Below are 13,369 nucleotides of genomic sequence, written 5' to 3' on the forward strand. Positions count from 1 at the left end.
TAATGGTACAGATACAAAGATGAGTGTTCAATCTATCTCTAAGGAAATTGTATAACTTCCTGCAAATGTATAAGCCCTGTATGAAATGTCTCAAACATGTCACGCACCACATTGCCAGGAATTAAGACACACACACAAAGTAAGCCTTTAGAATTGAATTGAGGTTGGACGTATAGATGTTAGTCATACATTCACACCTCAGAGCATGTGCTTCCTCACCGGTATGCCCATGCATGCTCTCTCTCTCTCACACACAAACAAATAAACAGTCTTGCGCATCAGCTATAAGCCCTTTGTGACTACTGCCTTCACAATGTATAGTATACAATCACAGATCAGACTGCTACAGTTACCTAATTTATACATTAACCAAACACAATTGTATGAAAAGAGAAAATGTTTATTGAGAATTCTGAATCCTGGTCACTCTTCCACGGTTGCAAAAAAAACACAGACATACAGTACCAGTCAAAAGTTTGGACACGCCTACTCATTCAAGAGTTTTCTTCATTTTTTACTATTTTCTACATTGTACAATAACAGTGAAGACATCAAAATTGTGAAATAACACATATGGAATCATGTAGTAACCAAAAAAGTGTTAAACAAATGAAAATATATTTGAGATTCTTCAAAGTATTCACCCTTTGCCTTGATGACAGCGTTAAACACGCTTGGCATTCTCTCAACCAGCATCATGAAGTAGTCACCTGGAATGCATTTCAATTTACAGGTGTGTCTTGTTAAAAGTTAATTTGTGGAATTTCTTTCTTTCTTAAAGCATTTGAGGCAATCAGTTGTGTTGTGACACGGTAGGGTTGGTATACAGAAGATAGCCCTATTTGGTAAAAGACCAAGTTCATATTATGGCAAAAACAGCTCAAATAAGTAAAAAGAAACAACAGTCCATCATTACTTTAAGACATGAAGGTCAGTCAATAGAGAACATTTGAAGAAGTTTGAAAGTTTCTCCAAGTGCAGTCGTAAAAACCATGAGCGCTATGATGAAACTGACTCTCATGAGGACCACAGGAAAGGAAGACCCAGTTACCTCTCCTGCAGAGGATACGTTCATTAGTTACCAGCCTCAGAAATCGGCAATTAACTGCACCTCAGTTTGCAGCCCAAATAAATGCTTCACAGAGTTAAAGTAACAGACACATCTCAACATCAACTGTTCAGAGGAGACTGCGTGAATCAGGCCATGGTCGAATTGCTGCAAAGAAACCACTACTAAAGGACACAAATAATAAGAGACTTCCTTGGGCTAAGAAACACGAGCAATGGACATTAGACTGGGAGAAATCTGTCCTTTGGTCTGAGGAGTCCAAATGTAAGATTTTTGGTTCCAACCGTTGCGTCTTTGTGAGAGAACGCCAAGTGAACGGATAATCTCCGCATGTGTGGTTCCCACCGTGAAGGAGGTGTGATGGTGTTTTGCTGGTGACACTGTCTGTGTTTTTTTTTTTTTTTAATTCAAGGCACATTTAACCAGCATGGCTACCACAGCATTCTGCAGCGATACGCCATCCCATCTGGTTTGCGCTTATTGGGATTATCATTTGTTTTTCAACAGGACAATGACCCAAAACACACCTCCAGGTTGTGTAAGGGCTATTTGACCAAGGAGAGTGATGGAGTGCTGCATCAGATGACCTGGCCTCAACCCAATTGAGATGGTTTGGGACAAGTTGGACTGCAGAGTGAAGGAAGAGCAGCCAACAAGTGTTGTGGGAAGCCCTTTTTTATTTAACTAGGCAAGTTAGTTAAGAACAAATTCTTATTTACAATAACAGCCTACCCCGGCCAAACCCTAAGATGGACAACACTGGGCCAATTGTGCGCTGCCCTACAGCCGGGAATCGAACCAGGGTCTGTTGTGACGCCTCTAGCACGGAGATGCAGTGCCTTAGACCGCTGCGCCGCTCGGGAGTCCTTCAAGACTGTTGGAAAAGCATTCCAGGTGACTACCTCATGAAGCTGGTTTAGAGAATGCCAAGTGTGCAAAGCTGTCATCAAGGCAAAGGACAGCTACTTAAAATAATCTAAAATCTATTTTGATTTGTTTCAATTTCTAGGTTACTACATGATTCCATGTGTTATTTCATAGTTTTGATGTCTTCACTATTATTTTACAATGTAGAAAATAGTAAAAACAAAGAAAAACCCTTGAATGAGTAGGTGTGTCAACTTTTGACTGGTACTGTACATTCATTCTAATCTTGACAAATCCATCCTTATTGTTCTGAAATCAAATCATGTATCAAGCATTCTACTTTTTGACACAAGGACTCAAACGCACATGTGCAGTAAGGTGATGAAACTCCTACTACATCACAAACAAAAAACTTCTCCCAAATAGAAGCAGATTTTCTGTCGCTATATTTTACATAAATATTTATACTATGTGTGGAGGGTCACCAGTCAAGTCAGTGCAGTTGTGGAGAGAGATGTGTCCTGTTGTAGTGATACTAGCCCAGCAACATGTGACAGAGCTGACATTCTCACCATGCAGTACCAGCACAAACAGGACTGTTGTTTTGGGTGACGCACACAGAGACAGTAGGTGGATTGGTATGTCTTTTCTGGGTCCTTCTAGAACATTTAATTCATTTCAGGTTTATTCGTGTCTATCCTACGTCACACATATACAAATTCAAAGCTATAATGTGTCCTAGACTCGCACTTCCTGTAAACCACAAATCACAGCGCGCATCTCTCTGTTTAAGGCAAATTTGACAGAACACTATTGTGAATGACTGCCTTGACACACTGGCCTCAGGGAGTGTCACACAATAAAAGAGTGATACAAGCCTGAGTGTGTGCCTTGGTAAAACAATGGTTTACAGAAGCAGGTGAGATGGCAACACCCTTAGTGACAGATTGTGTCCTTATCATCAACCAAGCAGTCTCTGTGAGAGCCAGCCAGTGTACATGTGTATGGGGGTAGAGCGGGGATTGCTATTCAACCAGTGGTGACGTTCTACCACGACCCTTTACCAAACCGTGCCAAAGACAGGACAGAAAAAAAACCAGAACATGGCGAGAATTCATCAGGGCAAAATGGGGTAATTTCACAAAAGGAAACAGTAGCGTCAAATCCAATAACATCCATGGACTTTCTTTCCCTCCCCCTTTTCTGTTTTGGCACTGGTGAGTTTGGTAACAGACACATGTAATTCTAAATGTGTGTGTGCGTGTGTGAGGGTTTGGGATAGAACCTGTGCGTTTGTCTCGCTCACATTTAATTTTTTACACATTGTTCTCAAACGTCCTAACCTAAACCAAATAATAAAGTCTGCAGGACGGGGAGGAGGCATCTGTATGGAGCTTGGTGCAGCTGACCCGTCCCCTCACAATCCTCATCTTCTCTCCCTTCTCTTTCTCTCTGGGCTTTAGCGGATGGCTTTGACCGGGCTCTTGAAGCTGGAGGCTGCTTGCAGCTGGAGCTGGTAGGCCATGGGGTGAATCTTGAATCCATAAAGCCTGTTGTGAGGACATGCGAATTCATTAGATCTTGATGAGCGTGTGATATGGGGTCTATGAAGAGATTCTATTATGGTAGCACTTATTTTACATGACTGTTTCCTATGGTATGTACCTGATATTTATTAGGAAATTGATCTAGGACTTGCTTTCAGTGAGTTACGTGGGAATGACATGAAAAGGCACAACCCTATTTTAGGGTGACACAGTTGTACTTGACCTTGGCACAAACTGGTTGGCAGGCCTCTTGGGCCTGTACTCAGGGTGCACCATGAAGAGCATGTGTGGGAATCCAGTGCCGAAGTAGGCCCCGTCCGTGTGGTGGTGCCGGGAGGACTTGGGCGTGTACACGTCCATACACTTAGGGCAGTACAGCTTCACCATAGCCTCACCTGGGATATCTGACAGACCTAGGGAGGGAGAGGGGGAGAGTTTAGAGACGTTACTGGTCTGAAGTTATTATCGAGGACACACTACTGTATTCATCCAGGTGTCTTTTGGAAACAAGATTAGATTTGACACGGATCGTAATACATTCAAATATTACACAGAGGATTCAACGATACAGTACACGGAGGATCTGCGTAGCATAGTTTGCGTTCGGAAAGTAATGTGGCTGGATACCCAGAATTGTTTCGGTCTTTGGCACACGAATATTCAAAGCCAAGATACAAATGTTGCTCTTTGAGATTAATCAAAACAACCCTTAAGTCTTATACGGTCAATTACTTGTCCCCACACTAGGCGTGGGTGGTAATGGTTGAAACAAGACAGACACACACTCACCAATGGGCAGCATGGGCTGGTTCTCACAATAGACGCGGGGGCAGTAGCCAAAGTCCCCCTGTTGATACTTCTCCAACTGAGAAAGAGAGATAGAGATCAACGTGAAAAACATTTCAGGAGAAATGCTGCATACATGTGATATGCAGCCTCTCAACAAACATTAGAAACAGAGAAAGGTAGTCGCTGTACCATCTGAGCGATGCCCCTGTTGGTGAGGATGTATCGGGCGTGGATCAGCCCGTAAAGCATCTCCGCTGCCTGCTCTATGAGGTCACTCTGGTTGGGGTTGTCCTCCAGCTCCTCATCTGTGGAACATAGGAGGGAAGAGCTTATAAGAGAGGGGAAGAGGCCACTCATATGTTCTGATTTAAAGATTACTCACAAAAGCATAATTGTGTACATAACTGTGACGTCTTTACACATGCTAAAGATATCGGCATCTAATACAGCAACCCAAAAATATTGAATTGGGTGTTTTAGTGCCGGGCTAGAACAAACACCTGCCACACACTATAACTCAGGATCAGGGTTAGTGACCACTGAGGCAATTTAGTGTGCGTACATAACTTTAACACTGAGCTGATGCAACAATAATATTTGTATTCTGATCTAAATTGTGTGGGATGTTCTGTACTTCCGAGTGCAGTAGAGATGGTTCTGGAGTTGGGCTGACCTGGTTCTAGGTCCAGGATCATGTCCAGGGCCTGGCGATAGTGGGGAACCTGCTCATTGAGCCCAGTCAGGTTGAACTTGTCCTGGATGTAGTCCTCATCCACCTGCCAATGGAGGAGAGGACAGAAGCGGTGACAGAAGTTAGCGACAAATGCCAGACCTATTCATGCATGAAAGTGAGTTTGTGTAGTGAGGGGTGGCTGTGAATAACAGGATTTTACTTGAGCACTACTCAACTCACTACCTGCCTATCAATACCGTGGTTAGCTGATTCAGGTGTGTAGGGCTGAAGCAAAAACCTGCACATCCAGGATAAAGGATTGGCCACCCCTGTCTTAGCTTACATTCACTTTTTGGTCTATGAGTTTGGCTATATTGTCCTGGGTGCTGTTAGATACTGACCTCACAGAAGAACTCGTTTCCCCTCAGTCCACAGAACCAGGAGATCCATGACACTTCCTCTGAACTGCTCATCTCGGGAGACTAAAGGGTAAAGACATTCAACAACAGAGCCATTCAGTCATGTGAAAACGGCGGTTGATAGTTCAGCAACACAAAAATATCATAGGTGGCGAGCTACAATAAAAAATCCAAACATAATTATATCAAGACCATAAGAGCAATTAGCTAGGTAACTAGAAAACGTTAACTGTAGGTTTACCTAGTTAGCTACCGTTACCGCGCAAATGTGTAGTTAACGTTAGTTGACATTGGAAGTGTACGAAATAAGGATATTACCCATGAAAATACCTATGTTACATCAACAATCATAATTAGTAGCGTTCCCAAGTTTGCTAAATGACCAGCTGAAAATGATAGCTAGCTAAGTTACATCCTTAGCTAGCAGCTAACGTTAAAGCCAGGTGGAAATTCAATATGGCGCATCGTCCAAACTGGGCCGCAATAAATTTGATCAGTTTTCAGTCGCAAGTCCTCTTAGCTATAGCATATCTCACATTAATACATGTAGTAATTGTGGTAACTTACCCCCTCTTTAATGGGTTTAACGCAAGTAAAATATAAGAAACGTAATATTTAGTGTTGTAAATAAAATGGACACCACCTCCCAGTAAACCGCTGCAGTAGGTGTTTTCGTTGTAGGCAAATTGATGACGTACAAATTCAGAGACTATGGGTACTGTAGTTTTGAAGTCCTTCAACAACAATATTAAGAGAAAGGCCGAAAAACAGAGGTTTTATTGCGTTATGATTTTAATATATTGTCCAGTATAAAATGTAGGATGAGAACAGAATCTTCTTCTCTGGTAAACCACCAGTGAGGGCAGTCCACAGCGGATAGATACGATTTGATTTGAATATCAAATGTATTTGTCACATGCTCCGAATACAACTTAATTACAAGCCCTTAACCAACAATGCAGTTTGAAAAAAATACCTCCAAAAAAATTAAGAGATAAGAATAACAAATTCCTCATCTGCTTGTAATGACTTTTTACAGATTTATATGCCTTCTGCGGACACTGGAAGAATACCTTTCCTCATATTTTTGGGTCCTTCGTGAATCATGCTGTAACAAAGGTGGCCAAGTTCTGTAGGGGAGGCTTTGGTTTTATATGGCTTGCAGTACCCAGTCAAGGATTTAGGATAACACTAAGACCAATAACCTTCAAAGCTCTAAACGGGAGTGAAAATCTCCCAGCCCTTGTTAAGACTTCTATCCCACATCATCTCAATGCAACCCAGACACTTTAATTAGGCTAAAGACTTTCTAGGTGGGAAGGCCTCGATCCTCCAAACTCTTCGTTAACAACTAAGCGCTCTATCCAGCAAGCACCCTTCCATAACTGAGCAGTATTTCCCAATCAAATAAATTGGAATGTCCTATCCTCCATACACCAATCATCAATCTGCAAGACCATGATGTACAGTACCAATCAAGTTTGGACACACCTACTCATTCAAGGGTTTTTCTTTATTGTTACTATTTTCTACATTGTAGAATAATAGTGGACATCAAAACTATGAAATAACACATATGGAATCATGTCTTCAAAGCAACCATCCTTTGCCTTGATGACAACTTTGCACACGCTTGGCATTCTCTCAACCAGCTTCACCTGGAATGCTTTTCCAACCGTCTTAAAAGGAGTACCCACATATGCTTTGTTGGCTGCTTTTCCTTCACTCTGCGGTCCAACTAATCCCAAACCATCTCAATTTCATAGTTTTGACATCTTCACTATTATTCTACAATGTTGAAAATAGTCAATATAAAGAAAAACCCTTGAAAGAGTAGTGTGTGTCCAAACATTTGACTGGTACTGTACATGCATATCAGTGCAGAGAACCACCTACCATTGCCCAGGTGCTGAAATTAATATAGATTTAATTTGTGTCAACTTCTTCACATGGCAGCAATTCATAATAAACTCAGACAAAACCAGATTTTCCATTAAAACAAAAGTTTATTCTCTGTAATTTTATTATAATAAGACACTTCTCTGCTTGTACATTGCTCCCTTGAACTTAAAAAATGGCAACATTTGTTTGTGGGAATGTAAGTTGGGGTAGACAAAAACGTTGATATATACACATGTATATATATTGGTATGTTACGGTTCCATTAATAAACCATAAATTATAGAACAGCTTTAACCACTCCAGGTACCTTGGTAATGCTGTAAATATAGTACAATCTTTGAGGTTTTCAAGAATACACTATTGTTTTCTTTAAAACATGGATACATACAATATGAGCACATCAATAGTAAGAGTTAAGGAAGGATGCAGGGCTCATAAGCCTGTGTTAAGTGTATGGCTACCAATGTTTTTTTTTCTCCCACAGGCAAGGCAAGCTGCACCCATGGATGTGGTAATGCTTAGTAGAAGTCAGTGGAAAATAAAATGTACCCACTTCATTTTTTACCTGCCTTGGTGTATGTCAAAAATGGCATTATACCCAAGTAACTGATTATGTACTTAATTTGGATAAACATATACTTCAATGTATATACATAAAATGTATAAGAAAGAACTGTAGAATTGTCTTAATATAGTTCTTAAAACTAAGTGTGGGCAAACAAGGCAAAAGTGTTTGCCATCCACATGACCTCCCCCCCAAAAAGTTATTATATAGACACCAGAAAATGCATGCACACACAAATGCACTCAAATGCCCTACTCAAAACATCCCAAAGCTAATCTTAAAATGGTGGCTGTCAGTAAACAAACAAACCCCAACTTACAAGCAGTGAAAAATGTATGCAGATAAATAAAATAAAAAGTTATAATTTTATCAATTTTTAACTTGGATGCTGCACCCCGCCCCCATCAAATTTTCAAAACAAGCTGTAAGCCATTTTGTGAATCTGTCAGTCTACATCAAAAGTTCTAAACCCATGTATTCCCTGTAACACTCTTAGAGAATAGTATTATACCTTGCAAATGTATTTGGACACTTGGGAAATCAGTGGTGTGACAACACATCACCCTGGCCCTTTTCCACCATAGTCCAAGATTCAGTTCAATTGAGCTATATAGTTGCCACCGAGGTTTTGGAAAGGTTGTCTTGAAATAATGTACACTTTGAAAATACTTCCTCAATATGGAGCTCTTGCCAGCCCGACTTTTGTTACAGGGGTCTGTCTCTTCTACAGCACAGTGCAGTTGTATTTGAGTAGAGCGCCTTCCTACATTGAGTAGGACAGCATGAATATAGTAGTACAATACTCTGATGGCCAAACTTAGCACTCTGGAACCAGAGTACGACACCTACTGCATAATGTAACAAATCTGTTCAATAAAAATACACCAACCAGTTCTTTATACTATAGGAGTGGACTCATTTATCAATTGAAGAAAAAAAAAATCGAAAAGAAAATAGTAAAACGGTATCTTAAAATAAGAGCATATAACTTTATATGTCTTTCTCGCAACCTGACTTGCATTTTCATTGAACAAATGTTTCCCTGACCAGAAGTTTCATGTGAAAGTATCTTGAGAAAAGAAATTGCCTCCACAGAAAATGTATTTGTTTTATTTTTTATATAAAGCATTCAAGCTATTAATTCAGTGTTCTTAGGGTAAACAAACTTGATGAACAGGAGAGACTCTTTCTTCAGCAAAACGTCCTTTTTTGCAGTGTATATAAGAGGGCTCTCCCAACCCTGTTCCTGGAGCACTACTGTCCTGTAGAATTTCACACCAACCCTAATCTAACACACACACACGTTTCTCAGAATTAGCTAGTTGATAAACTGAACCAGGTTAGTTACAACTGGGCTTGGAGCGAAAAACTACAGGAGGGTAGCTCTCCAGGAATAATGTTCGAGACCCCTGGTATAGAACGTCTGCAGCTTGTGAGAAGAGAATGCTACGTTGAGAGAACCTTATATCTAACAGGAACAAAAGAGCAACAGAAAGTAATAAGAGCAGGTCAACAGGAACAAAATCACACCGTCTAGTTCTGAACAAGCAGCAAAGACATTGATATCAGAGACAACAATCAATGTCAGGAGAGTGTGGATGGGTGAGCAGTAGTACTTCAACTGGCCTGTTGTGGCTGTCACAGTAATTAAAGAGATGTACTTGTTCGTCGGGAGATCAAAAACCCAGAGGGAGGTGGGGGGAATTGTATAAAAAGTTATTTTAAAGACCTGCTTTGCAGGATAAAAATACACACCCCTAACTTTTTAAGGGGGGAGGGGTGGGGGTGGGGGGGCTGAAACAAAACGGACAAGAGGCAAAGAGGGGAAACAAAACACAAAGATAATTATTTTGTATAAATCTATGGTACAATTGTTCTCGTTAAAATAAGAACCTGCACCCCCCCCACCCCACGTGGGAAAATATAATGCAGATAACTGCCCTACAGAATACCACCCCAGCCCAAAGCGTGGTAGAAATATACACAAGTACATAAATATACAAATCTGCCTTCTCCTGGTTAGCCAATTTATCCAACATGTTTAACATATCATATTGCATACACACAAACTACTGCGCGTGATTGTGTATGTCTGTTATATGTCATATTGTGCTTGTAAATGCAAACACGTGTGTTGTTTAAAAAAAAAATGTTTTCCCGTCAAAAGGTGTGTGTTCAAAACGAACAAGTGTGTCTGCTGATCCTAAAACGGGGTGGAATTCTGAAGGGTGGTGGTGAGTACAACTGAAAAGGGGGGAGCAGAGTGACACTTTACAATAACGGATGGTAGATAGTAGATGGATGAAGAGCGAAAGAAGCCTAACGTGAGTGTGTACATTGTCTCCATAACTATGTATTGAACAATAATGTGCTAATATGTTAAGGGACGAGAACAGAGAGGCTGAAGGAACGACAGACAAAGGGATAAATAACAGTGGGGCGGGGTGGATGCATTTGAAATGTTTCCAGATCTTCCACTTCACTTCCTGTTTTTGGGGGAAGGCCAGTTTCCACGGCGCTCGCCACGTTGGCCCCCTCCATTTCCGGCTCCGCCTCCACTACCACTGGGCGGGCCCCGTGGGCCTCTTCCTTCTCTTCCCTCTCTTCCTCCAGCGTTGACCCTCCTGTTCTGTCGCTCCATCCCGGGACGCTGGCTGGAGAAGCTTCTCTTGTTTGCCGCCTGCTCTTTCGCCGTCATCTCTCGCTCTCCGACTCCTCCTCCTCCCCCGCCACCACCACCTCCTCTTCCGGGTGGGTGATGATGGTGATGGGAGGAATAGGACTTCCCTCCTCCTCCCTCCCTCTCCCGGAACTCTGTGAAGTCACTGCTCTCGGAGGCGGTCTCCCACTCCTCATTGGCCTGATCGGAGTTCTGGTTGGAGAAGTCGGGGGATTTGGCACCCCCTGCTGGGTTGTGGTGATGCTGAGAGTGGGCCTGGCCGGAGATGCCCTGGTTGTAGTGGTGGTGGCTGTTTGTGTTAGCACTTCCAAGATGGCCACCGGTACTGTTGTTGCTGTTGTTGGTAGCCGTGGTAGCATTGGTGTTAGCATTGGGGGCATCGCCGGTTGTGGGCGCCGCATTGGGAGTGCCGTCAGTGACATCCTGAACATAACTCTGTCCGGGCGAGGAGGGTCGTCCTCCTCCGATGACCCCGACTCCTCCGTTGATGCGAGCGGCGTTCTCTCGCTCCTTCAGCCGCCGGAAGCGCGGTGGCTTATCCTGTTGATGCTGGGAGCGGCCATGGCGACGGCGTCTCGGAGGGCGCTCAAAGCCATCACGCGGGACGCGAGGGAAGCCACGCCCATCCGGCCCAGAGAGAGGGAGTGGAAGGGGCCCGCTGGAGTTGGTAGTGGGGTTAGCCATGGATTGCTGGATTCCAACTCCTCCGTTCTCTGTGGAGCCCTGTGGGGCTGGAGTAGGTGCAGCAGGTATAGACTGCAAAGGGGTTGCTCCTCCCTGATTCTGAGCTTGGCTTCCATCCGCTGCCTTCTCCTTCTTCTCCCCACTGGTTCCGCGACCCGTGTCTTTGGGTGCGGCCGACTGCATTGGGGCCTGATGCTTGCGGACCGAGGCTGAGGACTTGGAGGCCCAGCCGTGAGGGTCGGCCCGAGATCCTGACCTGTGACCTCCAGCCATTCCTCCTCCTCCACCACCACCACTTTTATAGATACCTCCTCCCCCACCACCTCCTCCCCCGCCACCTCCCCCCCTGCCCCTCCTGGAAGGCACACCTCTGGGGGTGAACACCCGGGCATGGGAGCCCCTGGGTGGGGTGGAGCCGCTACCGGTAACGTTATCTGTGCCGCTGCCGTTCTTGGTGCTGGACTTGCGGTCTTCTTTGTCCGACTGGGCTAGGTCGCTGGCGGCACTCTCGCTGCCCGTCTCAGACCCCCTCTGCCTCCTCCTCTTTGGGACCTCCTCGTATTCAGAACCCTCGCTGCGGGTCTCGCTCTGATTACGGGCGCGCCCCGGGTTGGCCTGCGACCCCCCTCGGCCGCGCCTTCCCCCCGATGCCTCGTCGTAGCCTCCGCCGGATCGGTAGTCTCGGCTGCTCCTGCTGCCCGCTGCCCTGCCACGGCTAACGCTGCCACCCCCGGCCATGCCCGTGTAGGTGCCTCGGTAACCCCGGCCGCGCCCGTAGAACTCGCCACCTCGCCCGACTCTGCTGCCACGGGCTGAGACGCTGTGGTAGGACGCACCACCGCCCCTCTCGAAGGAACGCTCTCTGTCCCGCCTGTTAGAGGGGTGGCCGGAGTACCCTGATGAGGGGGTGGGGTTGACCCCATTTTTGGGCCCCTTACCCACTCCTCCTCGTTCGTTTGCTGCTCGATCTTTCCCTCCGTTTCTGGGTTTAGGACCGGTCTGAGCCGGCTCTTCTTTACCAGACACTGCAGCGAAGCTCTGTGGGCCGGATGATCCTTCCTGCTTGACTGATGAATGGCCTCCATCTTGTCTTTCGTCTTTGTCTTTTCCGAAGCCGCCGCTGGTCTTTTCTCCTCCCTCGCCCTCCCCTCCATCTCTCTTCAGCACAGGCCTCTTGATAGGCCCCGCCCTCTTGTTGGTGTTGCCGCCTCCCGATTGGCCACCGGCGGGTTTGTTGTGGTCAGACGCTGTTGGGTGATTGGATGAATCCTCTCCTCCGCGGGAGTTTCCACCCATTGCTCTCCTGTTGTGTGAGGAGGGGACCCCTATGTTGCTGCTGCCAGGCCTTGGCCCCCACTGGGTCTCAGTCTTGTGTTCCCTCCCGCCTCGCTCCCTCTGGTTGGGCTTGGGGTCACGGTGGTGGTGCTGCTCCTGGCCCTGCCTCTGCTGCTGGGACTGCTGAGATGTCACAGAGGACTGAGAGTGGCTGTGGCCAGGGCCCATCTTCTCCTGCTTCATTTCTCTGCTGCTTCCTGCTTCATGTCTCTGCCCGGTTCCTGTGTCGGCCTCGCGCTGAGGTGGGAGGTGATGCAGGACCGCCTTTCCACTGCCGTCCTCCCTGGATGAGGAAGAGGAGGATGAGCAGGAGGAGAGGGACGGCTGTTGGAGCAAGGGCGGGGGGTCACCCTTCTTCGGGGCTTCGCCTCCTCTCTCGCCGCGGCCATTCTCGGGCTTGTGGAGATGGAAGTGGGAGGGGGCTTGATGTTGTTGATGACCATGGTGTTGAGGGTGGTGGGAGTTGTTATTCTCCAGGGGGGAGAGGTCAGTGCGCCCGTTGCGGTCGTACTGGGGGCGGGGGGCCCCCCAGATCTGGCCCTGTTGCTGGCCGCCCTTGTGGCTCTGGCCCTCATCCTGGTGGCCGAAGCCTCCACCACTCCCCCTCTGTTGCTGCTGCTGCTGGTGGGGGGCCATGCGGGAGCCCTGGTCGGGGAAGTTGCTGTAGTTGCCCCGGCCTCCCATGTAGGACTGGTGGTGGTGACTGCCTCCTCCCTGGCCCCCCACCTGAGTGCCCACAGGTGGTGGGGTCTGGTTGGAGGAGCCCGAGCCAGAGTTTGGCTGCTGGATGGGGCCTAGCCCTCCCTCTCGCAAACCACGGACTGGAGGGGTGTCACTCC

The 13,369-nt window shown here is 46.0% G+C and overlaps 2 protein-coding genes across 5 annotated transcripts in view; both read right to left on the reverse strand.

Annotated features, from left to right (window-relative positions):
• Nucleotides 1-379: 379 nt before the first annotated feature.
• LOC129819570 (casein kinase II subunit beta) lies at nucleotides 380-6,064 on the reverse strand. 2 transcript variants are annotated; one of them, XM_055875926.1, is made up of 7 exons: nucleotides 5,932-6,064; nucleotides 5,347-5,427; nucleotides 4,946-5,048; nucleotides 4,462-4,577; nucleotides 4,273-4,348; nucleotides 3,707-3,896; nucleotides 380-3,486 (listed from the first exon to the last, which is right to left on the reverse strand). In XM_055875926.1, the coding sequence occupies exons 2-7, from the start codon at nucleotides 5,416-5,418 to the stop codon at nucleotides 3,396-3,398; spliced, it is 648 nt and encodes a 215-aa protein (XP_055731901.1). In that variant the 5' UTR covers nucleotides 5,419-5,427; nucleotides 5,932-6,064; the 3' UTR covers nucleotides 380-3,395. The 2 variants fall into 2 exon arrangements, with proteins under 2 accessions (XP_055731901.1, XP_055731900.1); XM_055875925.1 differs by having other exon boundaries at nucleotides 4,907-5,048.
• Nucleotides 6,065-7,350: 1,286 nt separating this feature from the next.
• The window catches only part of LOC129819571 (protein PRRC2A-like), a 41,599-nt gene continuing 35,580 nt past the window's right edge, over nucleotides 7,351-13,369 (reverse strand). For all 3 annotated transcript variants that reach the window (XM_055875927.1, XM_055875929.1, XM_055875928.1), the window contains one exon: nucleotides 7,351-13,368. In XM_055875927.1, the coding sequence (XP_055731902.1) occupies nucleotides 10,311-13,368 (3,058 nt within the window). In that variant the 3' untranslated portion in view covers nucleotides 7,351-10,310. The remainder of the gene's footprint in view (nucleotide 13,369) is intronic.

This window comes from Salvelinus fontinalis, chromosome 22 (assembly GCF_029448725.1).
Source record: "Salvelinus fontinalis isolate EN_2023a chromosome 22, ASM2944872v1, whole genome shotgun sequence".
NCBI lineage: Eukaryota > Metazoa > Chordata > Actinopteri > Salmoniformes > Salmonidae > Salvelinus > Salvelinus fontinalis.

Excerpts from the sequence above, each read along its gene's own strand:
- LOC129819570 (XM_055875925.1), bottom strand. The coding sequence starts at position 5,418 with ATGAGCAGTTCAGAGGAAGTGTCATGGATCTCCTGGTTCTGTGGACTG. Across the intron at positions 5,049-5,346 it reads GAAACGAGTTCTTCTGTGAG|GTGGATGAGGACTACATCCA; the intron begins GTCAGTATCTAA and ends CTCCATTGGCAG. Across the intron at positions 3,897-4,272 it reads CCAGCCCATGCTGCCCATTG|GTCTGTCAGATATCCCAGGT; the intron begins GTGAGTGTGTGT and ends CTCCCTCCCTAG.